Genomic DNA, 27,830 nt, shown 5'->3' with positions numbered 1-27,830 from the left:
CAGGACTATGTGCCCTGGTGGAGGGTGGCACACAGCAGGCTCCGTATAATGCCACCACTGTCTATAATACAGGACTATGTGCCCTGGTGTAGGGTGGCACACAGCAGGCTCCGTATAATGCCACCACTGTCTATAATACAGGACTATGTGCCCTGGTGGAGGGTGGCACACAGCAGGCTCCGTATAATGCCACCACTGTCTATAATACAGGACTATGTGCCCTGGTGGAGGGTGGCACACAGCAGGCTCCGTATAATGCCACCACTGTCTATAATACAGGACTATGTGCCCTGGTGGAGGGTGGCACACAGCAGGCTCCGTATAATGCCACCACTGTCTATAATACAGGACTATGTGCCCTGGTGGAGGGTGGCACACAGCAGGCTCCGTATAATACAGCTCCTCCCTCCTCTCAGCCCTGGTTATAGCTGCAGGGAGGGCAGGGCGCAGTGGTGGGTGTGGTATCGTATGGGGGAGTGGTAGATACCAGCCAATCAGCGGAGGTCCTGTTGTTTGGCAACATTCGCAGGGAGCAGGGCCGTATAAGTGCGCTGTGCAGACGGTGACAGGTAGTAGCCATTACCGCAGACGGTGACAACAGCCATTACTGCAGACGGTGACAACAGCTATTACCGCAGCCTGTGCAGACGGTGACAACAGCCATTACTGCAGACGGTGGCAGCGGTCCTTCCTGCAGCGGTTTCTCGTACGGTGACAGCCGGTGCGGAGGATGTTGGGCAGCGCCGTGTGGAAGCAGTATGTCGGCTCCTGGCTGCCCCTCGGGGAGGACGTGTCCCTGCCGTCACTCGTCGCCTACGCCGTGCTGTTTGTGGGGCTGTACTGGCTGCTGAGCGCCCTGTGGGCCTATTACCAGATCATCACCAGGAACTCCCCGCCCGGGCCGACCCCTCTGCCCTTCCTGGGGAATTTCGGCTTCATGCTGATGCCCGGGTGGCTGCTGCAGCTGCTGCAGTTCGGCATAGACGGCAATCGGCTGAGTCGGGCCCCTGCTGGAGCCACCCGGCGGGGCGCCTTCCTGTACCCCCATATCGTGCTCACTAATATGGCCAAGCTATACGGCAAGATCTATGGCATCTACATCGGCAGCCGCCTCATCGTCATCCTCAATGATTTCGACACCGTGAAGGATGCCATGGTGAACCACTCTGAGGTGTTCTCCGACCGGCCCAGTGTGCCCCTGGTCACCATCATCACCAAGAGGAAAGGTAGGTGGGCAGCGGGGGTCCATCCAGCATCAGGCGGCACAGCTGGGGGGTATTCGGTGTCCCTCACCGGCCCACTGTGACAGATAAGGCTACGGTCACACTTGTGGTTTGATATTCCGCGTTGTCTGCCCTGTTTTGTAGGAACTAATGGACATAAGTGGTGTAAGTGGACGTCTGGGGGCAGCTGATCATTGGGGGCTTCTCTAGGGTCTGTTATGTCACTGTTCATGCTGCGTCCTAATAACACGTCCCATGTAATGACCGCGGGGCCCTCTGCTCCGATCTGTGTTGCACATGAATTTCATTTATTCCTACAAGAAAACAAGTGGATTCCTAAACCCAGGTGTGAACAGAGCCTGACGCCAGCTACACATCGAGTTTTCATAGGTCGTACGTGGAATGCGTGGACAGGTCGCAAATCTGAGTGGATCTTGGCAGCTTCACATGAAGCCTTTGATGCTACTGAGTGCAGGTCTGGAGACCCGCAGACGTTCCATACACAGACCACCGGGCACAGATCTGTGACACCGGAGTGCTGGACTTGAGGCTCATTCAGGCTTTTCTTTCATTTTTTCACGTGTCTGAGTTACAGCAGATTGTCATCAGTGTGCAGTGATGGGCGAACGCCTGGATGATCTGGGCCGGCCAAACAGCTAAAAAAAAAGTTTGATTCGGGTACCAGAACAGTACCCGGACCCCATTCACATGAACAGGGGGCCTGAACATCCAGTGTTTGCCTCTGCTTGGCGGTAAGAACCAGACAGAGAGCTGCGGTTACAGCGCTGTTAGATGACAGCATGAGCCTGAAGCTGTAACCAGAGGTTTACCTCTGACCACAGGCATCGCCGGTGATGGGACTATTACTCCCGTCAGCCTATACCTGCCGCCACTAATAACTGCGAGAGCATTCAGTGACTGATGGGAGTACTCATCAGCCAGCATCTGCGTTCTAGATAGATAGTTTAAAAAAAAAATGGTGTGGGTTCCCCTATATTTTTGATAACCAGCCAAGCAAAACTGACAGCTGCAGGCAGCAACCCTCAGCGGTCAGCTTTATCAAGGCTAGTTATCAATAATAGAGGGGTCCCCATCCCATTTTTTTAAAATTATTTAAATAATTTAAAAAAAATGACGTGAGGTTCCCCCCCATTTTTTGACAACCAGCCAAGTTAAAGCAGACAGCTGGGAGATGGTATTCTCAGGCTGGTAAGGGGCCATGGGTATTGGCCCCAGCCGCAGCCGCCCAGAAAAGGCACATCTATTAGATGCACCAATTCTGGTGCTTTGCCCGCCTCTTCCCACTTGCCCTGTAGCGGTGGCAAGTGGGGTTCATATTTGTGGGGTTGATGTCTCCTTTGTATTGTCCAGTGACATCAAGCGCACGGCTTAGTAATGGTGAGGCATCTATTTTGCCTGGCTTGTTATCGGATATACAGGGAAACCCAAGCCGGTTCTTTTTCTTTGTTATTTATTTAGAGAGTAGGTGCCGGCTGATGAATACTCTCTTCAGCCGCCTCCTGCTCCAGCTGTTATTAGCGGCAACAGGCTTAGGCTGATGGGAGTAGTAGTCCCATCAGCCGTCGCCATTGATAGGAGGTATTCTTTTACCCTCCGGTCACAGCTGCCGGGCTCACGGTGTCATCTGACGGTGTGGGGGCCGCACTGACCGATGGTAATAATCTTATCGCCTTTCGGAGCCGCCGATTTTTCTTGTGCTGTCATGATAGCGCAAGGAAAACCCAGTGTTCAGGGTGCCAAACTATACTGTTTGGGTTCGCCCATCTCTATCCAAGTCTCTTTTTTACCATCAGTGATTTTCTCGTGCACAAAAAATATAAATTCTAAAGCTTCTCCCATTCATTGCAATGTTAAAACTGACCGTCACCTCAGTACCTCTACATCCCGCAGTAATAGCTCCATGCGCTGATCTTCACAGTGTCCGCACTGTCATGGTGGTGTGCCTGCAGTATATATTGCCTTATGATCTATATGGCAGCACTGCGTCTCCACAGACCCCACTATAGCGGTGTCCTCGGGAATATTGGGGCGGTAGCGTTCTAGCTGCCCACCCCATTTTTACTATGGACAATATCTGGAGAAAGAAGAGTCGCACGGCCCTCATATGCGTGAGATGGTTGGCTGACACTGTGGTGGCACGTCCGGATGGCATCAGTGTGTGTGGGGACGACAGATGGGAGGATTGATCACAGGACCCCCATGCATCAGCTAGTCCAGGATTGTGCAATGACCGGATACACCGATTACCGACCGTCATCTCCAGCTCTTGCTTTGATTAGCCTGGCTGGCTTGATATTATTATGGCGTGACACACACGGGAACAGTCCAGCTAATCAAAGGAAGAGCCAGCGATGACAGCAGGTAGGTGGCAATACGGTCACAGTTTACTGACCTAGTTTCGGGGCCAGGGTTCTGTCAATCTTCCCTAAATGGAATCTGTCACCAATTTTTTGGTATGTAATCTGAAAGCAGCGTGATATAGGGGCAGAGACCCTGATTCCAGGGATATGTAACTTACTGGCCTGCTTGGTGCAGTATTGATAACATCAGTGTTTTCTCTGCTGCAGATCTAGCATTTTTCTGAAGGCTGACCTCTGTATAACACCACTGATTAATAACTTTCTGTGTACATTGTGCATAGGCAGAAAGCAGACAATCAGTGGTTGGGAAACAGCTCATGAATATGGACGACTGCATGCGGCAGGTTTACTAATTAATTGACAGGTCTCTGTGTATTTGGACACTGACAGAAAGCTGTAAATCAGTGGCAGGGGTTATACAGAGCAGGACTACGTAGCACGAGACACCTAGTCCTCTAGTGATAATTCCCTGCTGATAAAACACTGATTTTATTTAACAACAATAAGCAGACCAGTAGGTGACACATCACTAGAAGGAGGGTCTCTGCCCCTACATCATGCTGCTTTCAGAATAAATGGCACAAACCGCCTCCCAAATTCCTTTTAGCATATGTGTATAGGTGACAGATTGTATGAACCCTATTTGCATGTATGGGACGCGGATTGGTGTTATAGGTGGCGTGTATGAACAGACCTTTCCTTGGATTGGTTTTTCATTAGGAGTCTTTCACTTCTAGTCTTTTGCTTCATGAATAATCCTTCTGCCATTTTCTTCTGTATCTTATGTCAGCTCAAATTAATTTATTCACTAGGAGACAATTGAGAAGAACAATTTAGCTTAATGACAACCTGACTTCTGATACCGTCTGCCTCAGGTTTAGGTTTCATGAATTCAGCCAGGTATGTCGCTCTCTCTGTACACATGCAGGTAGAGATCTGTTTGCCGTGCCACTTTGTACCCAGCACATTTTTCTCTGAAATACCGCAGCGTTTCAGGGTCAGACATACCAGTCAGTGCCTGATACACGCCACCTATGGATATGGCAGCATGCATCAGCTGTCAGGTTCCATTCAGGGTCCATTCACTCCATGATTGTTGTGGTTGAGAGTTCTTAAGATCTCTTGTAAACGATAATCACCCAGTGTAAACAAGCTGCTGATCACCAGTAAACGCTCGTTCGTCGGGTGAAGTGATCTTTTGTGCTTCACACAATGTCATCGCTCGTGGTAGCACATCGTTCTATGTAAATAGGACCTTTACTGCCATGAATAATGGCAGCCTATGGGCACTAGGTGATCTTCCAAGTTATGTTCAGTCTGAAATAATAATAATCTTTATTTTTATATAGCGCCAACATATTCCGCAGCGCTTTACACACATTATCATCACTGTCCCCAATGGGGCTCACAATCTCATTTCTATTGTATAAAAAGAGATGCAAGCTGATTGTCAGTTGTCATACTAAACCAACAAAATGTCTGTGAAGCGAGTAGGGCTCGATGACTGACCAATAACCCAGAATCCTGCAATTCACGTGAGATATTCTGCCCCCAGTACAGCATTGTGTCCCTTTAGCAGCTGTCTCTGAGACCCTTATAAGGGTAAGAACACACAGGGTGTTTTTGCTGCGTTTTTTTGCTGCTTTTTTATGCTAATTTTTAGCTGCTTTTTACAGTACCAGCAAAGCCTATGAGATTTCTGAAATCTCATACACACATTGGGTTTTTGTTGGATCAGTATTTTGTGCTTTGCAGCGTTTTTGATATAGGGCATGTCACTTCTTTCAGCGTTTTTCACCCATTGACTTGAATGGATGGTGAAAAAACACTGCAAATACGCAAAGTTGACTTTTCTTGCAGTGTATTTGCTGCAGAAAAGTCCAGGAGAGCTGGATGTGATGTCACACTCAGCTCTGCTACATCTAGATGGCAGGCTGCATGATGCGTCCATACAGCCTGTCATCCAGTAGAGTGGACCCGATCCCTATTCACTTGAATGGGGGGTCCGCCATTAGTGTTTGTCATATGCATGGCAGCACAGCAAAACTGCTTCTGATTGGCGGGGAAATCCTCCCCGCCGGTCATAGAGCCGCGGCTCCCCGCTGTCAGAAGACAGCAGGGAGCGATAAATGTGATCGGAGGTGTAAACTCATCACTGGTGACAGCTGATGGGACTACTGCTCCAATCATCTGACACCTACAGCCGCTATTTACAGTGAGAGCAAGAGCCGCGGATGGCACTATAAATAAATAATTTTAAAAAAAACGGTGTGGGTTCCCCCCTAATTTTGATAACCAGCCAGACAAAACTCACAGCTGGGGGCTGCAACCCCCAGCTTCAGCAAGGCTAGTTATCAAGAATAGAGGGGTCCTCATGCTTTTAAAAAAAAAAATATATATTTAAATAAATAATTTAAAAAAAAATGGCGTGGGGTCCCTCCATTTTTGACAACCAGCCTTGCTGAAGCTCACAGCTGTGTCCTACACAGAATCTGGGGGAGATAAAGCTTACAACCGGGAGTGCTGCTAATGCAACCGCTCCCGGCTGTAAGCGACTGGGGAATGGATGAGACGGAGCGGGCGCAGGCTCAGTAACTAGCGGTGATGTCACCGAGCCTGCGCTCCCTCACTGCCTGACCTGAAGTTACCTCTGCACTGTGGGAAAATGCCAGGGAGGAGGATACCGCAGGTAATATATCGATCTATTATCTATTCTATCTATCTATCTGCAGGAAGTTGTTTTTTTCTCTGTGTACACTCAACTTTATTGGCATGTACAAAGAAAAAAAAAACGCGTGAAAAAACGCATAAAAAACGCTGCAAAAAATGCACCTAAACCTGCGTTTTTGGCGCAGCTTCTTTCCTGCCAAAATGATCAGGTTTTGCTGCAGGAAAAAAAACACCCTGTCTGAACTTACCCTAAAAGTGACAGACCATCCGGATCTAAGCTATGAGAGCAGTTGGGAGAGATAACTGTTGGCCATCTGTCCTGAGCTCCCTCTTCCCTCCTCTTTTCACCCTGGGTACAGTTTGTCATGTGATGCAGCGATCACTGCCCACCATATCAAGTGGCGCACCATGGACCCTCCCATGACTTGCCTGTTTGATTTGTTACACCTCAGCCCCTGATATTGTCCTGTGATCACATTATTGCTATTGTAAGGTGACATTAAGCCTGGTTAATAATGGAGAGGTGTCAATAAGACACCTATCCATTAATCCAATAGTATGAAAGGGTTAAAAATACACACAGACATTAAGAATAAAGACTTTTAATTAAACAAACACACATTTTTGCCATCTTACACATCCAATCGAAGCCCTTGTTCTCCTGTAAAAAATCCAAAATAAAAAAGCAACACTATCCCATACCTGTCCGCCGTACAGTCAAGTCCCAGGCTGCAATCCATCTCAAGGGGTTAAATAGTTTACAACCGAGAGCGGTGCTAATGCGACCGTCCCAGTTGTAAACCACTGGGGAATTAATGAAATGCTGGGAGCAGAGCTTCAGTGACCAGCGGTGACGTCACGGAAGCTGCGCTCCCTCACAGCATGAACTCAAATGAACTCTTGAGTGTAGGAAAATGCCAACTGATTTTTCCACGCTGAAGAGTTCATGTTAGTTAATGCCGGCAGGGGGCGCAGCTTCGGTGACTGCACTGCTAGTCACTGAAGCTCCACTCCCAGCATTTCATTCATTCCCCAGTAGTTTACAGCCAGGACGGTCGCATTAGCAGTGCTCCCGGTTGTAAACTGTATATACCCCAGATATGGATTACGGTGTGGGACTTGACTGTACGCCGGACAGGTATGGGATATTGTTGTTTTTTTATTTTAATTTTTTTTGCAGGAGATCGAGGGCTTTGCTTGGAATGGCAGTAACAATAAAATGGTCAAACACTGTTTAGTGTTTTATTTCATTAACCCCTTCATGACCCCAGCTTCTCGGTTTTGCGTTTTCGTTTTTCGCTCCCCTCCTTCCCAGAGCCATAACTTTTTTTATTTTTCCGTCAATATGGCCATGTGAGGGCTTGTTTTTTGCGGGACAAGTTGTACTTTTGAACAACATCATTGGTTTTAGCATGTCGTGTACTAGAAAACGGGAAAAAAATTCCAAGTGCGGTGAAATTCTCTAAAAAAAAAAGTCAATCCCACACTTGATTTTTGTTTGGCTTTTTTGCTAGGTTCTCTAAATGCTAAAACTGACCTGGCATTTTGATTCCCCAGGTCATTACGAGTTCAGACGCCAAAAATGTCTAGGTTCTCTTTTATCTAAGTGGTAAAAAAAAATTCCAGACCGCTACAAAAAAAAAGCGCAATTTTCCGATACCCGTAGCGTCTCCATTTTTCGTGATCTTGGGTTGGGTGAGGGCTTATTTTTTGCGTGCTGAGCTGACATTTTTAATGATACTATTTTGTTGCAGATACGTTCTTTTGATCGCCCGTTATTGCATTTTAATACAATGTCGCAGCAACCAAAAAAAACGTAATTCTGGTGTTTCAAATTTTTTTCTCACTACGCCGTTTAACGATCAGGTTAATTCTTTTTTTATTGATAGATCGGGCAATTCTGAACGCGGTGATCCCAAATATGTGTAGGTTTGATTTTTTTTTAAATTTCTTTTATAGTTTTATTTTGAATGGGGCGAAAGGGGGGTGATTTAAACTTTTATATTTTTTTCATATTTTATAAAACCTTTTTTTTTTTTTTTTTAAACTTTTGCCATGCTTCTAGCCTGGGAGGCTAGAAGCTGGCACAATTCGATTGGCTCTGCTACATAGGAGCGATGCATAGATCTCTCCTATGTAGTAGATTTACTGCATTGCTATGAGCGCCGTCCACAGGGTGGCGCTCACAGAGGTCTTCAATAGACCTCTGGTTGTCATGCCGACGCATCGCTGACCCCCGATCACATGACGGGAGTCAGCGATGCGCTTATTTCCGGCCCGATGGCCGGAAGCGCAAGTTAAATGCTGCTGTCAGCATTTCACAGCGGCATTTAACTAGTTAATAGCGGCAGGTGCACTATTGCGGGCACATGTCAGCTGTACAAAAGAGCTGACATGTCCCGGCTTTGATGCGGGCTCACCGCCGGAGCCCGCATCAAAGCGGGGGTTCTGACCTCGGATGTACTATGCTGTCTGAGGTCAGAGAGGGGTTAAAAGACTTTATTCTATGTGTGTGTGTGTGTGTGTGTGTTTATTTAACCCTTTACATACTATAGACTTAGTAATGGATAGGTGTCTTATTGACACCTCTCCATTACTAAGCCAGCTTAATGTCACCTTACAGTACAAAGGTGACATTAACCCCTTATTACACCATATGCCAGGGCAACAGGGCAGTGGGAAGAGAGGCTAAGTACCAGAATTGGCGCATCTTACAGATACGCCATTTCTGGGGCGGCTGAGTGCTGATGCTTGTTGCTAAATATTATAGGGGGACCCCACGTCATTTTTTTGAGGGGTCCCAAAACCCCCCTGGTGTTTGTAGCCGGGGGGGGGGGGGGGGCAATAACCATGGTCCCTTCCTAGGCTATAAATCTCAGCCCACAGCTGTCTGCTAGCCTTTTCTGGCCATGAATAAGTCATCTTGTCGAAACACGTAATGTAAAGTAGTGTCATATGGTGCTATGTGTTGATGTTCACAATATATTCCTTATGGTACATCCATGGAGCTTTTTTTAATTATGGATAAATAAATTTTATTTTTTAAATGAGTATCAGGCTCCTTGCATCTTCTCGCCCGACCACTTGCACCAGTGACCCCATTCCGTCACATCTCCAGTCCCTTTTCCCGGCTGTCACCTCTCACCTAACAACAATATTCAACCTTTCTCTCTCTTCCGGTATTTTTCCCTCCTCATTTAAGCATTCCATCATACATCCATTACTTAAAAAACCATCCCTCGACCAAAACTGTGCCGCTAATTATAGACCTGTCTCTAATCTTCCCTTCATCTCTAAACTCCTCGAACGCCTGGTCCACTCCCGTCTTACCCGCTATCTCTCAGATAACTCTCTTCTCGACCCTCTTCAATCTGGTTTCCGCTCTTTATACTCTACTGAAACTGCCCTCACTAAAGTCTCTAGTGACCTACTAACAGCTAAATCTAATGGTCACTACTCCATGCTAATTCTATTGGATCTCTCTGCAGCATTCGACACTGTGGATCATCAGCTCCTTCACACTATGCTCTGCTCCATCAGCCTCAAGGACACCGTTCTCTCCTGGTTCTCCTATCTCTCTGACCGCTCCTTCACTGTATCTTTTGCTGGTTCCTCCTCCTCTCACCTTCCCTTTACTGTAGGGGTTCCTCAAAGATCAGTCCTAGGCCGCCTCCTCTTCTCTTTCTTCTCTTTGTTTGTCCAATAGGGGCAGTATACAATCAGTAGATTTGGCTTCCAGTACCATCTCTATGCTGACGACACCCAATTATACACCTCTTCTCCTGATATCAGGCCGGCGTTTTTAGAAAGCACCAGTGATTGTCTTACCGCTGTCTCTAACATCATGTCCTCCCTCTATCTGAAACTGAACCTGTCAAAAACTGAACTCCTCATGTTCTTTCCATCTACTTACCTACCTTTGCCTGACATTGCCATCTCCGTGTGCGGTTCCACCATTACTCCAAAGCAACATGCCCGCTTCCCTGGGGTCATACTTGATTCCGAGCTTTCATTCACCCCCCACATCCGATCACTGGCTCGCTCTTCTTATCTGCATCTCAAAAACATTTCTAGAATTCGCCCTTTTCTTACTTTCGACTCTGCAAAAACTCTTACTGTTTCACTTATTCATTCTCGTCTGGACTACTGTAACTCTCTACTAATCGGCCTCCCTATTACCAAACTCTCCCCACTCCAATCTGTCATGAATGCTGCTGCCAGGATCATTTTCCTCACCAACTGTTACACCGATGCCTCTACCTTGTGCCAGTCATTACACTGGTTACCCATCCACTCCAGAATCCAGTACAAAACTACTACCCTCATCCACAAATCACTCCATGGCTCAGCACCTCCCTACATCTCCTCCCTGGTCTCAGCCTACCACCCTACCCGTGCTCTCTATTCTGCTAATGACCTGAGGTTAGCATCCTCAATAATCAGAACCTCCCACTCCCGTCTCCAAGACTTTACACGTGCTGCGCGGATTCTTTGGAATGCACTACCCAGGTTAATACGATTAATCCCCAATCCCCACAGTTTTAAGCGTGCCCTAAAAATGCATTTGATCAGACTGGCCTACCGCCTCAACGCATTAAACTAACTATCCCTGTGTGGCCCATTCAAAAAGAAAAAAAACTTAAGCCATAATCAGGTTTAATCCTCGCATCATGTTTCTCATACACTTTATACAGTTAATAGCCCTCTGTGTCTGTACTGTTACATACTTAGGCTGATAACTGGTTCATGCAGCTTTACATGAACACCCGAGCCTTACACCATCGCTGGTCCGAATAACTAAAGCAATTGTTACCATCCACCTCTCGTGTCTCCCCTTTTCCTCATAGTTTGTAAGCTTGCGAGCAGGGCCCTCACTCCTATTGGTATCTATTTTGAACTGTGATTTCTGTTATGCTGTAATGTCTATTGTCTGTACAAGTCCCCTCTATAACTTGTAAAGCGCTGCGGAATATGTTGGCGCTATATAAATAAAATTATTATTATCTATATCCAGCTGGATTTTCTCCACGTGTGCATAAATGCATAAGGAGTGCAAATGTTTCTATTATGTTTTTCCTCTGATTGTTACAATCCTGGTTTTGGCTTACAAATACTGGGGTAAAAAACTCCCCAAATACTGAATGTGTGCACGAGGCCTTACAGCGTTATTGCTGGTGACATGTTCCCTTTAAACATTAAAACTCACCAAAATCTTATTGTGTGAACCTAAAGGGGAACTCGTCAGGCCAGATACTGATATTAGCGTGCAGATATTGGGTTAATCTGCAAGGTAATAGTGTCTGGAAGGTGACCGACCTCAGTACTAATGCTGTGTGCCCATGATGAGTTTTTTTTTTATTTTTATGCTGCATATTTTTGAAAAATGCAAGTAACCTATTTTATTTAATGGATGAATAAATGGTGCAAAAAAATTGCAACATCAAAAGCTCTTTGTGGGAACGTAACCTTAAAGTTCCAATAAAAATGGATGGATTTCTAGAAATCTCATGCCCATTGTGCTTTTTTTCTTTTTTTTTTATTCAGCATAAACTGACCAGCGGTGAATATTTCAAATCTGCAGCACCTTTCTTGCGGGTACAGATCCTCCCCATAGAGTTGCATTAGATGCAGAAAATCCGTAGTTAAAAATCGCACATGACCTTTTTTTGTTCGTTTCCACTGTGGAAGCGTTTAAATATCGCATGTAATTGGAACATGAAATGTATCATTAAAGTTTTATCAAAACCAAATTCCAGAAAGTATGAAAACCAAAGCAGCTTTATGTAAAATATGACATACCAAAAAGAGACAAAAAATAAATGTTGAATGAAAAAAAAACTAATTTACATAATATCCGCACAATCCTGGTCCTATGCTCAGTCTCCACCGCTGCTCCGGGTGTCTGCAGTGCTGTCATCACATCACCAGTGCAGGAGCCAATCGGTGAGCTCGGCAGCTCTCACTGGGATGTGCCATCTGCAGCACTATCAATGAGACTTCCGCCCAGCAGACAATGACAGACACTGGGAGCAGCGGTGGAGACGCAGCACTGGACCTAGAGAGGCTGAGTGATGAACAGTTTGTTTTATTTTTTTTTAACAAATTGTCCTTAAGGAAGGATATTCTAAAACTAGAAAACACATTTAAGGCTTCTTTCACACTTCCGTCGGTACGGGGCCGTCACGAAGCGTCAGCGCGACGTACCGACGGAAGTGTTTGCTTTCACATTTCCGTCTGCTTTGCCGAGCAGGAAAGATCGTGAGAGCGATATTTCCTGCTGGGCATGCGCAGTGTGAAACACTGGATGCAACGTACGGAAAAACGTTCCCTTGAACGTTTTTCCGTGACGACGGTCCGCCAAAACCCGACGCATCCAGTGGACGACGCATGCAACGTATGGCCATACATCACAATGCGTCGCTAATGCAAGTCTATGGAGAAAAAACGCATCCTGCGGGCAACTTTGCAGGATTCGGGTTTTCTCCAAAACGACGCATTGCGACGTTGGCGAAACGACGGAAGTGTGAAAGAAGCCTAAGTCCTGTATTCTTAAAATCAACACAAGGGTGGGTCGCTAATGAATATTCTTCAGTATCTATTTTGTTAAGATACATTTACAGAATTCAGGATCCTTGAGAGTGCAGTGAAATTACAGTCTGCAGCATTTCCTTCGAGTGGTCAGTAGGCAAGGCAGTGTAATAGAGAAATGGTCCAGTAGGGATATGTGCACATGATCTGAAACTAGCAGCCCTTTGGATGCAACATTTGATCACTACGTCCAAAGTGCTGCCTCCTACTGAATGCAGGTGAATCCGCATGTGTTCTCAGAACTGTGCAGATTTACTGTGTCCAATACATTATATTGGTGAAATTCCTATAGCGGAGACTAGGGTCTCTGCAAGAGAAATTAACTTGCTGCGGTCTGGAGAGATGCTCCACATGTCCGTCTCTGTGGGTGATCCGCTGGCATCTGTGGACACATAGTGGTCATGGGATTTCTTGAAATCCCATCCACTATGCTGTAATATCTGGATGCTGTAGAAATACTCAGCGTCCAAACCGCAGCTTTACTGACCGTCTGCACATAGCCTGGATGTTTAATTACCGTAATAGTAAAACAGCTGGAGATGCATTTGCAAGGCTTGTTATCAAGAATAGAGGGGTCCCCCAGTGAGAATGGTGATTTATGGTGAACTCTTTGACTTTTTTCATGGTGCTGAGGTGACCGCAGTTCAGCGCAACTGGGAAAGCAGCCTCAGTGATCCACGGTAACCTCCATGAGGTCACCGCTGCTCACTGATGCTGCGCTCACAGCTGCTTATTTTTACTCAGTGGTTCTCAGCCTGGATGGTCACATCTTGGCACCATCCAGGTTGAAAACTATTTATCTCCAGGCATGGATTACAGTGTGGGACAGAATGTCTGATATGGTTGTTCTTTATTTTTGTTTTATTACACAAGACTTTGGCTTCAATGGGATGGGCATTAGGTGAGTATAACTGTGTTTGTTATTTTTAAATAAAAGTGGAAAAGGTGTGTTTTGCTTTTATTTCAAAGAAAGGGCTTTATACTTGCTGTACTGTAATAGAGAGATGTCTTATAGATACCTCTCCATTACTAGTCCGTAGGCTTGGTGTCATCAGACAGTACAAAGGCGACATCAACCCCACGAATATTACCGACTTAACACCGCCACAGGGCAAGTGGGAAGAGCCGGGCAATGGGCAAAGCGTCAGAATTGACTCGTCTAATAGATATGCCTTTTCTGGGCGGCTGTGGGCTGCTATTTTTAGTCTGGGGGGTCAATATCCATGGCCCCTTACCAGCCTGAGAATTCCAGCCCCCAGCTGTCTGCTTTAGCAAGGCTGGTTGTCAAAAATGGACAGGACCTAACACCGTTTTTTTTTAAATTATTATTTATTTAAATAATTGAAAAAAACAGCATGGGGAGCTCTCTATTCTTGAGAACTAGCCTTGCTGACAGCTGAGGATTGCAGCCTGCAGCTGTCAGTTTTGCCTGGCCTAGTGCACAGTGACCTAATGCAGCCTGGTGCACAGTGACCTAATGCAGCCTGGTGCACAGTGACCTAATGCAGCCTGGTGCACAGTGACCTAATGCAGCCTGGTGCACAGTGACCTAATGCAGCCTGGTGCACAGTGACCTAATGCAGCCTGGTGCACAGTGACCTAATGCAGCCTGGTGCACAGTGACCTAATGCAGCCTGGTGCACAGTGACCTAATGCAGCCTGGTGCACAGTGACCTAATGCAGCCTGGTGCACAGTGACCTAATGCAGCCTGGTGCACAGTGACCTAATGCAGCCTGGTGCACAGTGACCTAATACAGCTCTGGCAAAAATTTAGAGACCACTGCACAGTTTTCTAAAAATCACCATCTCTACATGTCTGATAGCCATTCCATTCCAGTGTCAGTTGAATTCCAACCCAAGTACACCTCATTCTACTTAATGTGCTTCTGATTAGGTGATGAAGATGCATGCCAAGACACATGAAAGCTGTGATTAAAAATCATGGTTATTCCACCAAATATTGATTTCTGAGCTCTTCCTGAGTTAAAACATCAGTGTTGTTGTTTCTATATGAATAAGAACTTGTTTTTTTTGCATTATTTGAGGTCTGAAAGTACTGTTTCTTTCTTATTATTTTGTCGATTTCTCATTTGCTGCAAATAAATACAAACTTTTTAGCTTTAAATTTCGGAGACATGTTGTCAGTAGTTTATAGAATAAAACAACAATGTACATTTTACGCAAAAATATGCCTGTAAAGAGAAAAATCAGACAAACTGAACATTTTGAAGTGGTCTCTTAATTTTTGCCAGAGCTGTATAGGCTGGTGCAGGGTTCCTGTAATACAGCCTAGTGCACAGTACCCTAAAAGTGTAAGAATCTGCTGAGCACTTTTTCTTCTATACTGTGCACTTTTTTGGAGTACAAAACTTGAATAGAGCATCAAATAAGGGACATGATGGTGGTGTAGCTGCTGCTGGGAAAGGATGTGGTAGATCTGTGCCTGCTTCACACCCAAATTAAACAGATTTCTCTGGTGCACACAGGCAACAGGACGTTCCGCATAATTTCGTAGGCGAGGACCTTTGGACAAATGATGAGGCCAGAACACATTGAAGCAGTTTTAGATTGGATGGCTGAAAGTTCCTTCAGTTCCTTCGCATTGTCTTCCACCCAGTCTACTGCTGAAAGTGCAGAGTTGGCACTTGCTGCCCATGGGCACCTGTCCTGCACCTCACCCCTTGCAAATCAGCCAAGCTGTCTGAGCCCCATGTCATGCAGCAATCACTTCTGCTTTTTGAAGACTCGTCTGGCTGGGGTCCATGGGCCATTCACCTGGTCCTGCCCCACAAGTGGAAGATATTGAGTGCACTGATGCCAAACCACTTTTTAAATTTGAGGATAATGACATGGGAGTGCTAGTGTACATGGTCAATGGACCATCGCAACACATCTCTGATGCCGATGACGAAACAGAGGTGCCAACTGCTGTGTCTTTCTGCAGTGTGCAGACTGGCAAGGTGGGCAGGGGTGAGGAGTGGGTGGGGGATGATGAGGTCGAAAAACACCACATGGAGTGAAGGCCACCTCCTCTTCCACCTGCTCCTCAACCACCTCCTCCACTTGGACATCCACCTCTTGGTTCAAGATTATTTATTTATTTTTTTTATTCTGTTATTTTAAATAATTTCCTTTAAAAATCAAAACAAACACCAAAACAGTGTTGGCTACCTCCTCCTCTTCCACCTAGACCGGGACGTCCACCTTCTCTGTCAGTTGGACCTCCGCCACTTGATTCAAGAGTATTATTATTTTTATTCAAGTTATTTTCATATCCACGTTTGTTTGCAGGGCAATTGTCTTGCTCTTACTCCCACTTTTCTTCCTCTTTCAGCCCCCATAGCCTTTACTACGACCATTTTACAGCACAAAAGTTTGGGTACCTATTGGCTTCTATGGGGCTCGGGGTCTTTGGACTACAGTTCAAAAGGAACCTGATGAACCCAAACATCCACGGGTCCGCTCATCCCTAGCTATGTTGCTAAACTTGTGACTCTGCTTTGTTGGGAGTTGCAATTCTTCTTTTTCCTGTCATATCCTCCTGTATCTTTTACAGTTGTTTTTCTCAGCCATTTTCAGGCAAAGTCCAGGTCGCTGGAATACCGTCCAATAGAATTGCTGCAATGGAAGAGTTTTGTTATCAAGTAGATTAGATGACCCCGATACTGGATACAATCTCATTCTTGTTTTTCATGCAGTTTGCCCTTCAGAACTGAACTTCCTTTTCCAAAGCACGAACGCATGTATCAAAGGCTTAGTGACTAAAAATAGGAAATGAACAACAGCAGTAGAATTTACAGAAGACCCATCCACTCTCTTGCTGATGTGCCTGTGTCATTCAGTACTTGTATTCTCTATGAAATAACAAATTTATAGCATATTTATTTATAACTGTACTTTGTGTCATTCATCTGTTATTCCTCCTGGAAATGTTTGAATAAATTGGCAATGAGATGTGTTCCTGAGATACTTCTCTAACTTATAACACTCAGTTGTCAATTTATTTATGTATATGTGTGAGTTTGTACCGGTATAAACCACATTACATCAGCACCACACGTACCGGCGCCTGGAAAGCAGCACAGTTAGCGCTGTTCCCAGGTGCCGGGTGCTGAAGACCACTCTCATCATTCTCCCCTGCTCTGCCGGCAATCAGCGTGAGTAGGAGAGTATGTTGAGAGTTATATTCAACTGTGAGAGCAGGCAGCAGCCGATGAGACTGCGATTAACTCTCTGAGCTGAACTGCAGTGAACTCAGTGACTTTTTCTCACAGTGCTGAGGTCACCGCAGTTCATCCCGGCTGGGAGCGCAGCCTCAGTAACCAGGGGTAACGTCTTTGAAGTCACCGCTGCTCACTGATGCTGTGCTCGCAGCAGCACATTCACCAGTGGTTCTCAGCCTGGACGGTCGTAGCTTGGCACCGTCCTGGTTGAAAATTATTTACCCTCAGACATGGATTACGGCATGGGACAGAATGTCAAGGTTTTTTTTTATTTTTTTATTTTGGTTTTATTACAGGAGATGTTGTCGTCAATGGAATGGGCATTAGGTGAGTATAACTGTGTTTGTTATTTTTAAATAAAAATGGAAAAGTGTGTTTGTTTTTATTTCAAATAAAGGACTTTATACTTTTGTGTCCTTATTCACCATACAACTATAGGATTAGTAATGGATAGGTGTCTTATAGACGCCTCTCCATTACTAACCTGTAGGCTTGATGTCACCAGACAATGAAAAGGTGACATCAATCTCACAAATATTACCCAACTTGCCACCGCTACAAGGCAATAGGGAAGAGCCGGACAAAGTGCATGAATTGGCGCATCTAATACAGTGCCTTGCGAAAGTATTCGGCCCCCTGGAACTTTTAAACCTTTTCCCACATATCATGCTTCAAACATCAAGATACCATATGTTATTTTAAATTTTTGTGGAAATTCAAAAACTGAAAAGTGGGGCGTGCAATATTATTCGGCCCCTTTAACTTAATACTTTGTTGTGCCACATTTTGCTGCAATTACAGTTGCAATTCGCTTGGGGTATGTCTCTATCAGTTTTGTACATCGAGAGACTGAAATTCTGGCCCATTCTTCCTTGGCAAACAGCTCAAGCTCAGTGAGGTTTGATGGAGATCGTTTGTGAACAACAGTTTTCAGCTCTTTCCACAGATTCTCGATTGGATTCAGGTCTGGACTTTGACTTGGCCATTCTAACACCTGGATACGTTTATTTGTGAATCATTCCATTGTACATTTTGCTTTTCATGTTTGGGATCATTGTCTTGTTGGAAGACAAATCTCCGTCCCAGTCTCAGGTCTGTTGCAGACTCCAACAGGTTTTCTTCAAGAATGCACACAGGTGGATTATATTTATCATCATTAGGCATTTAGGACAACATTGGATCATTCAGAGATCCACAATGAACTTCTGGAGTGAGTTTGCTGCACTGAAAGTAAAGGGGCCGAATAATATTGCACGCCCCAATTTTCAGTTTTTGAATTTCCATAAAAATTTAAAATAACCAATAAATTTCATTCAACTTCACAATTGTGTTCCACTTGTTGTTGATTATTCACCAAAAATTTACATTTGGTATCTTTGTTTGAAGCATGATATGTGGGAAAAGGTTGAAAAGTTCCAGGGGGGCGAATACTTTCGCAAGGCACTGTAGATGTGCCTTTTCTGGGGTGCTGTGGGCTGCTGTTTTTAAGCTGGGGGAGGGTTAATATCCATGGCCCCTTACTAGCCTAAGAGTACTAGCCCCCAGCTGTCTGCTTTAGCAAGGTTGGTTGTCAAAAATGGGGGATTCCACGTCATTTTTTTTAAATTATTTATTTAAATAACTAAAGCATGGGGGCTAGTGATGAGCAAGTGTACTCATTGCTCGGGTTTTGCGAGTATTTTCCTCTTATTAGTATTTTAAAATGGTTTAAAATTTAGCAGCAATTTTTCAAATTTTTTTTTTTAAAGGGACCTATTTACTTTTCACATGACTGAGGGACATATATTTGGGAACCTGCCAAAAGAAATACTGTTTTAAAAACTGCACCACTCAGAGTATTACAATCTGATAACTTTTCATTGGAGTTAACAAAAAAACATTATCACTAATATGTTGCTGTAAGCCCAAAGTTTTAATTTTTACAAAGGGTAACAGTAGAACATTAACCCGACAATTTGTTGCACAGCTTGGCAGTATCCAGTATGTTGTCAGGATCTATTTTGTGGGCACATGGCAGGGTTAGTAAGGGAAGGATTGCTATTTGACACTTGGCTCGTACATTTGGAACAGATTGCATATACCATGGCACATTTGCAGAACCTTTGCAGTGCCAAAGCGGCAGAAACCCCAACAGGGTGACACTGTTTTAGAAATAACACTCCTCATCTGGGATGTGCTGAGCATTCTGAACCCACTGGTGCTTCACAGTATTTTATAACCTAATACTTCCATAAAAAATTACATTTTTCTAACTAAAATGTAACTTTAGCCTCAATTTTTTTTGTTTTCACAAGGGGTAATAGGAGAAAGTAGGACTCACAATTTGTTACGCAATTTCTCCTGAATGTGGCCGTATCCTATTAGTGTTTGGAAGATGTTGTTTCATGACGTGGCAGGGCTCAAGGGAGAAGGTACGCCATTTGATTTTTGGCAGTGCATATTTGACTGCAATAGGTTACAGAAGCCATGCCATATTCGCAGAAACCTTCCTAAAGTGACCTAATTTGGAAACTACACACATCAAGGAATTCTTTAAGGGGCGTAGTAAGTATTTTAACTAGTGTATCACAGAAGTTTATAAAGAAGAAAGCAAGCACTCATCACTGATGTGTCCAAAAATGATTTATTCGGTCAAGGATGTAACATGGGACACAACTTTTTACATAAAATAATTTGGCTTTGAAATTTTTAGTGATACAACATTTTTAACATTTGGTTGTTTTTCTTTTTCTCTCCGGAATTCACTGGGCAGGTTAGATGATGTGATTAGTTGTATAGCATTGGTTGTTCCAGACATGGCGATACCAATTATGTATAAATGGGTGTCTCCGGTAAAATTCTTGAATAACAGATACTTGAGTTTCAATCCATGGTTTACCTAAATATCTGTCATACCTCTTTTATAAAAGAAATGTATAAGGCAAAAATAAACTGAAATGTTGCTGTAACATAGTAGTAAATTAACTTACTTTTGTAAGAAATCAACAGATTATTCTGTTTTTCAGGAATTGTTTTTGCAAAATATGGTCCTATATGGAGACAGCAGAGAAGATTTTCCCATTCTACTTTACGGCACTTTGGCCTTGGGAAGCTGAGCCTGGAACCCATAATTATTGAAGAGTTCAAATACGTGAAGACAGAAATGTCAAAGTTTGGTAATAAAGGCTTTAGCCCCTTTCAGATCATCAATAATGCAGTTTCCAATGTCATCTGTTCCATAAGTTTTGGCAAACGCTTTGACTATGAGGATAAGGAGTTCAAGACCATGCTGGCTCTGATGTCCCGCGGACTAGAGATCAGTGTCAACAGTGAAGCCATCCTCAGCAACGTTTGCTCTTGGATGTACTATCTTCCATTTGGACCATTCAGAGAGCTAAGGCAAATTGTTATAGACATCACAGCCTTTCTAAAAAGGATCATAGAGGAGCATAAGCTTTCCCTGGACCCCGAGAATCCCAGGGACTTTATTGACATGTACCTCCTTCATATAAATGAGGAACAGCGATCGCAACTGGAGAGCAGCTTTGACACAGAGTACTTGTTCTATATTATTGGTGATCTCTTCATTGCCGGAACAGACACCACTACAAACACACTTCTTTGGTCTCTCTTGTATATGTGCCTTCATCCTAATGTCCAAGGTAAAGTATGCAGCTACTAGGCATTAAACTTCATCACAGATTGATACATTGTAAAATTCAATCAGTTTATGCTTTCTTATCTGAGAACAACAAACAGTATGGATTTCAGCACCTTATCACTTATTGGGATCTTTCTGTAGTTTTGATAAAACATATGTTCTTCCGCTGCAGCTCTGCTAGTCCTCAGATGGGCACCCGCTATTTTGTATTCATAAGCTCAGTCTAACCCCGCCCACATCACCGATTGGCCACTTTCAGTGCAATCAACGTCGGATTGGGGATACCTGAAGATAACCCAGCTCATCATTGAGAGGACTAGCGGAGCTTCAAAAATGGTGTTATGTCAAAACTACAGCCAAACGACCTGCAAGTGACATGTCGCTGGAATCAGTATATATCTATTCCTTATACTAATCTCAAATGGGGCAACATAAACCTAGTGACAGACTAGTTTCAGTAATCTTTTTGTCATCGTATACACATTAAAGTATAAAAGAGATAGGACAAAAGACTCTTAGCTAAAATGAATGAGAAGCTGGAATATGCACCGTTGCCCACCCACTCAAGAAGCATTTGACTCATCCCACCCAACTCATTGACCTAATAGGAGGCCTGCCCTTCACCCTTATAGCCAGCCTTTCTTATACTTTTCTGAATTCCTTTCAGAGTCATGGGTTGGCCTATTTACAGCTAAATAGATAGTGGAATCAATAAATCCCGCTGAATAGTAAATCATTATGTATACCAGGAGTTCATTAAAGTCTGTTGCTGGAGTCAGGCAGTGCCAGCTGATAATACCCAATGACAGTTTACATAGGCACAAAGTGCACAACTCTGTCACTACCTCACCAGTGACCTTAGGAGCAGGTCCGATAACTGATAACGGGAACGGAGAATCACATTTTTCTTTATGGAGAGCAAAGTATTTTAGCTTTAGTGTTTACTAGACAGGGCTCCAAATGGGTGACTTGGATTTACAGAAATGGAAAGTTTTACAACTTTCTAATAGACTTTCCAATAAACGTCTTTACACTCAGAGGGTGGAAGCCCTGCACAGAACTAGTCCTGCTCTCGGCTGAGCTGGAGGTGCAGAGGTAATGCAAGATGTGTGACTACCGATGATTTTAGCTCCTGGAGCATTGCCTAGACTGGACACATACACATGATGCCCATACACATTATGCTAATGCTGGCTGCACATGTAAATTCATGAGGAACGGCCATTTAATATGTATTAGAAGTTTGTCCAAAGGGGGTTTTCGGGAATTTTGAATTTTGCACGACTTAGCTTTTGTTTTCTGGGAAGATGAGCAGCTGCCGTTCAAGTATCTAAAAAATAAAGTAATCAATAAGAAAAAAGTTTTATTAAATTACAAATGATTAAAACGTTCAAATGACATCCCCTTTCCTCCTTCAAAAATAAAGAAATAAAAAAATAAATGTAATATTTTGTATAGTCATGTCCAAAAGAGTCCAATGTATTAAAAAATAAAATAATTTAAACCATACATTGTATCCCAAAAAGAAAACCGTAGCCACACTTGCCAAAAAATATACAATAAAACCCCTGAAAACGTCTTGTACCCCAAAATGGTATAAATAAAAACATTATCAGCTCAGGAAAAAAACCAGAGACCTCAACCAGCTTCATGGAAGGAACAGTAAAAAGTTACAGGTATCAGAAAATGACAAACAATTATTATTATTTTTTTTAGCATGGTTTCGGAATTTTTTGTAACTAATATATATATATATATCTCAATATGTAGTAGGTGTAATAATAATAATAAAAGTGCCTCCAACTAAAAATGTAGTTCTTCAGATAAGCTATGTTTCGTACCCCATGTCCATGGCATTGCAGTAGCATAGGTATCCATGGTTACAGCCACTAACAGCTAACTAACTGTCACTATACGTGTGATCGTAACCATGGATACCTACGCTGCTGCAATGCCCTGCACATGGGGTAAGTGACATAGCTTATCAGAACCATACTACATTTCTAATTGGAGGTATTTGCTAATAATAATAACAACCCCTTTTGTTTGGTATTGCTGTAATCATACAGACCCAGGGAATCATATCACCAGGCCATTTTTCCTGCAGAATAAACACTATAAAAACAAAACCCAAAAAACTATAGCATCATTGCGTAATTTTTCACAACCTTTTGGAATTTATTTTCTATTTTCTTCAGTGCATTATATCATTATACAAAAAACAAGCCCTCATATGGCTGTGTAGACAGAAATATAAAAAATATATTTCTCTTGAAAGATAAAATGAAAAAAAAAAAAAAGTATGGTCCTTTTAAAGGGTTAAGCTAGTGAATAAAATGAAAGCAATCTTCTTATACAGCATAGAAAGTATATTACAAGTATATGGTATTTCATTTATACAGTGATTAAGTGATTCTTAACATAAACCTGCAAATGATCTCTTCAGAGAGGAAGCAAACGTGAACTCTATACCGCCACCTATTGGAAGTAGTGATCCTGCATTATCAATCCTTTTAACGAGCCTTGCAATATGACTTAGGATAAAAGCCAAACCAGAATCCCAATTTGCAGACACAGTGTTTCTGGGTTTTGCCCCTTGTCAGTGCAAAGTATGAGACTGATTTGGCTAGGTGAGAGACTAGGACTGGCTAGGGGGTAAGATTTCTCCTTATGGAGAGTGACATTGAAGGGCTGGCACGCCAGTATGAGTAGACTTAAAGCCTTGCAGGCTCCTCTGGGAAATTATATATGCAAATTGTCTTTTCAGAGAGGATTTCCATATTTAATTTCCCAGAGGAGCCTGCAAGGCGTTTAAGTCTCCTCATAATGGCGTGCCAGCCCTGCAATGTCACTCTTCATACGGAGAAAACGTACTCCTCAGATAACATAAACCTGAAAACTCCTTTTAGGCTACGTTCCCATGATGAGTATTTGGTGATTTTTGCTGTTCAGAATTTCTGCACCTACAGTATGAGGGTATGTGCACACGATCAGTAATTGGCAGCGCTTTGGTCGCAGTGAGTGTCCGCTGCCTCCAAAGCACTGCTGCCTATTGAACGCAGGTGAATCTGCATGTGTTCACTGAACCGTGCTGATTCACCGTGTTGAATACATTGTATGGGTGAAATGTCTCCGCAAGATAAATAGACATGCTGCGGTCTGGAGAGACGCGCTGCATGTCCATGTCCACGGGTGAGCCGCGAGCGTATGTGGATGCATAGTGAACATGGGATTTCTTGAGATCCCATGCACTATGCTGTCACAGCTGGCGGCTGCAGGTTGGACGCTGCGGATGTACACAGCGTCCAACCCGCAGCGTTTCTTGATGGTGTGCACATACCCTTAGGCCACATGCAGACGTTAATTATTTGGTGATTTTTTTTTTAAGCCAAAACCGGGACAACAATATCAGATGAAAAATATAATTTTACTTACTTCTGTTTTGGTTTATAAATAGGGAGGTAAAAAACTCACCAAATACTCAACGTGTGTATGTGACCTTACTTTAATTATGCCACTTATTTTTTTCTGTGCATTTTTATGGCGTTTTTGCCTGTTTTTGGTGTGTTATGTTTTAAAAAACCTGCATTGTTTTTTGATACTTACCGGGATTTCGCTTTGACAAAACATTATTGATACAGTCATGTGCGGATTACATGCACTTTAAGTGCATTTCCACAGCAGAAACACACTAAAAACACGTGCATTTTTACCTGCAGATTTCAAGCATCTCATACAAGTCTATGGGGGAAAGCGTACCCACAAGAGGAAATTGCATCACAAATTTGAATCACACACCACAGGTCATTTTACACTGACTATAAAAACACGGGGAATTAGATTTCTATATATCCCATCCACTTTGCTGGAACTGTAAGGCCACGTGCACATGTTGAGTTTTTGGTGTTTTTCCCCTCTTTATTTGTAAGCCAAAATCAAGAGTGGGACAGTCAGAGGAAACGTATAATAGAAACATGTCACCACTTCTGTATTTATCACCCACTCCTGGGTTTGGCTTACAAATGCTGAGGTAAAAACCTCAACATATGAACGTGGCCTTAGACGTTGCATTTTTTGCCCAGCACAAGCACTCAGCAAAAACTCATTGTGGGAACTTAACGTAAGCTTCAAGGATATCAGAAATGCAGGCATCTGAGGATGGGGCTATGACGCTTCAGGCCACATAGCTGGCATGCAGGAGATGTGGAACACACAGCTACTTTTGGCGCCCTCGTCATGCTTAATCTGTAGTCTATTGTAAGAAAACACAATATTTTTCTTCCTTTTTTTTCCTCTAATTGTCTCTTCCTATTTAATAGAGAAAGTCCAAGCTGAAATTGACTCAGTGATAGGACGTGACCGGCCTCCTTCCCTGACTGACAAGATTCAGATGCCGTTTACAGAGGCCACTATTATGGAGGTGCAGAGGATGACGGTGGTTGTGCCGCTCTCAGTACCACACATGGCTTCTGAAAGTACAGGTAAGCACCAGCATCCAGAAGGAAGGTAGTAAGCCTTATATGACTGGGATTACCTGGCTGCCATATTATGACTGTCCTGCTGTCCAGGTAGCTTCATTTCACAAATAGTAATGGTAAATTGCTGCACCGCATGTTTTATTGCAGGAACTTCTACTGGAAATTTATTTATCTGAACTGGGTCGTTTCAGATGAATGGGACAATTCTAGAACTTTGTGCCACAATGTCTGTAAGTTCACCTTTAGGCCATGTTTCTGCATTAAACGCTGGGCAAACTCTGCCGTTTTTTTTTTTTCTTTTCATGGTGAGAAGCTTCTGCTCTCCTCACATCACCTGCTCTCCATTCACACCTTAGACCTTGTAACACTAATGAGTCACATGACATCGGGGAGGAAAAATGCCTAATTGGCATAATTTGGCCATTTTCACTTAGGCTACTTACACACTAGCGTTAACTGCAATATGTCGCAATGCGTCGTTTTGCCGAAAAAACGCATCCTGCAAAAGTGCTTGCAGGATGCGTTTTTTCTGCATTGACTAACATTAGCGACGCATTGACACACGTCGCAACCGTCGTGCGATGGTTGCGCCGTGTTGTGGCGGACCATCGGGAGCAAAAAACGTTACATGTAACGTTTTTTGCTCCCGATGGTCCGCTTTTTCCGACCGCGCATGCGCGGCCGGAACTCCGCCCCCACCTCCCTGCACTTCCCCGCACCTCACAATGGGGCAGTGGATGCGCTGGAAAAATGCATCAGCTGCACCCGTTGTGCGGCGGAGACAACGCTAGCGTCGGGAACCTCGGCCCGACGCACCGCGACGGGCCGAGCCCGACGCTAGTGTGAAAGTAGCCTTAGGGGTGTAATCAGTTTTGTTGCCAGTGTATAGGACATTCGGTTATTAGAGGGCACACCAAATTTACACTGTTATACAAGCCGTCCACTGACTACTTTACAGTGTATGAAAGTGTCATATCTTCAGTGCTGTCCAATGAAAAGATATAATAAAAATTTCCAAAAATGTAAGGGGTGTACTCACTTTTGTGATATATTGTGTATGTATACAGTGGGGAAAATAAGTATTTGATACACTGCCAATTTTGCAAGTTTTCCCACCTACAAAGAATGGAGAGGTCTGTAATTTTTATCGTAGGTACACTGCAACCGTGAAAGACAGAATCTAAAAAATTTATGATTTTTTCATAATATATTTTGATTTTATTGCATGAAATAAGTATTTGATACAATAGAAAAACAGAACTTAATATTTGATACAGAAATGTTTGTTTGCAATTACACAGGTCAGACGTTTCCTATAGTCCCTGAAGCATGGATTTTGGCTCATTCCTCCTTACAGATCTTCTCTAGATCTTTCAAGTTTTGGGGTTGTCGCTGGGCAACATTGAGTTTCAGTTCCCTCCAAAGATTTTCTATTGGGTTCAGGTCTGGAGACTGGCTAGGCCACTCTTAGTCCTTGAAATGCTTCTTACGGAGCCACTCCTTAGTGGCTTTAGCTGTGTGTTTCGGATCATTGTCATGCTAGAAGACCCAGCCACGTCCTGTCTTCATTGCTTTTGCTGAGGGAAGGAGGTTGTTGGGCAAAATCTCGCGATACATGACCACATCCATCCTCCCTTTAATATGGTTAAGTCGTCCTGTCCCCTTTGCAGAAAAGTATGATATTTCGCACACAATGCTTAACTGTTGGGATGATGTTCTTGGGGTTGTACTCATACTTCTTCCTCCAAACATGGCGAGTGGAGTTGTTACAAAAAAGATCTCTTTTAGTCTCCTAATAACATGACCTTCTCCCATGCCTCATCTGCATCATCCCGATGGTTATTGGTGAACTTAAAACGGGCCTGGACATATGCTGGCGTGAGCAATGGGACCTTGCGTGCCCTGCAGGATTATTATCCATGACAGTGTAGTGTGTTACTAATGGTAATGTTTGAGACTGTGTTCCCAGTTCTCTTCAGGTCATTAACCAGGTCCTCCCGTGTAGTTCTGGGCTGATTCCTGATGTTTCTCAGAATCATCCTTATCCCATGAGGCAAGATTTTGCATGGTGCCCCAGACCGAGGAAGATTGACAGTCATCTTGTTTTTCTTCCATTTTCTAATAATTGTGCCAACAGTTGTTGCCTTCTCACCAAGCTGCTTGCCTATTGCCTGTAGCCTATCCCACCTTTATGTAGGTCTACAATTTTGTCCCTGGTGTCCTTAGATAGATTTTTGGTTTTGGCCATGGTGGAGAGGTTGGAGTGTGATTGAGTGTGTGGACAGGTGTCTTTTATACAGGTAATGAGTGCAGAGTAGGAGGGCTACAGATTTTTCTATTTTCAGCAGCATTCGATGTAAAACATAGACCCCATTTATGCCTGTAGTAAAAAAAACAAAAACAAAAAAAAACCTTGTCTAGTGATATCTGGTCCAAGAATGCTTCTGCTTCACTAATATCATCGGTCATTAAAAGTTGAAGACTTGGGCAGTACCAGACTTAAAATAGCAGGTTAACCTGATACCAGTTATTAAAACTTTTTTAAATAATTATTTAATTTTTTTTTAAAGATGTTTTAGTTAATTCATGATTTATCAGATGGTCATAGAAAAAGATATAAACCCCT

General features: G+C 43.6%; 1 protein-coding gene across 1 annotated transcript in view; it reads left to right on the top strand.

Annotated features, from left to right (window-relative positions):
• The first annotated feature begins 488 nt into the window (after positions 1-488).
• The window catches only part of CYP2U1 (cytochrome P450 family 2 subfamily U member 1), a 43,220-nt gene continuing 15,878 nt past the window's right edge, over positions 489-27,830 (top strand). The window contains exons 1-3 of the mRNA XM_077279010.1: positions 489-1,226; positions 20,092-20,727; positions 25,046-25,207. Of these exons, the coding sequence (XP_077135125.1) occupies positions 731-1,226; positions 20,092-20,727; positions 25,046-25,207 (1,294 nt within the window). The 5' untranslated portion in view covers positions 489-730. The remainder of the gene's footprint in view (positions 1,227-20,091; positions 20,728-25,045; positions 25,208-27,830) is intronic.

The sequence above is a fragment of the Ranitomeya variabilis genome, chromosome 1 (assembly GCF_051348905.1).
Source record: "Ranitomeya variabilis isolate aRanVar5 chromosome 1, aRanVar5.hap1, whole genome shotgun sequence".
Lineage (NCBI taxonomy): Eukaryota > Metazoa > Chordata > Amphibia > Anura > Dendrobatidae > Ranitomeya > Ranitomeya variabilis.
The sequence above is the reverse complement of the archived record's forward strand: the minus strand, read 5'-3'. Positions and strand labels throughout refer to the sequence as shown.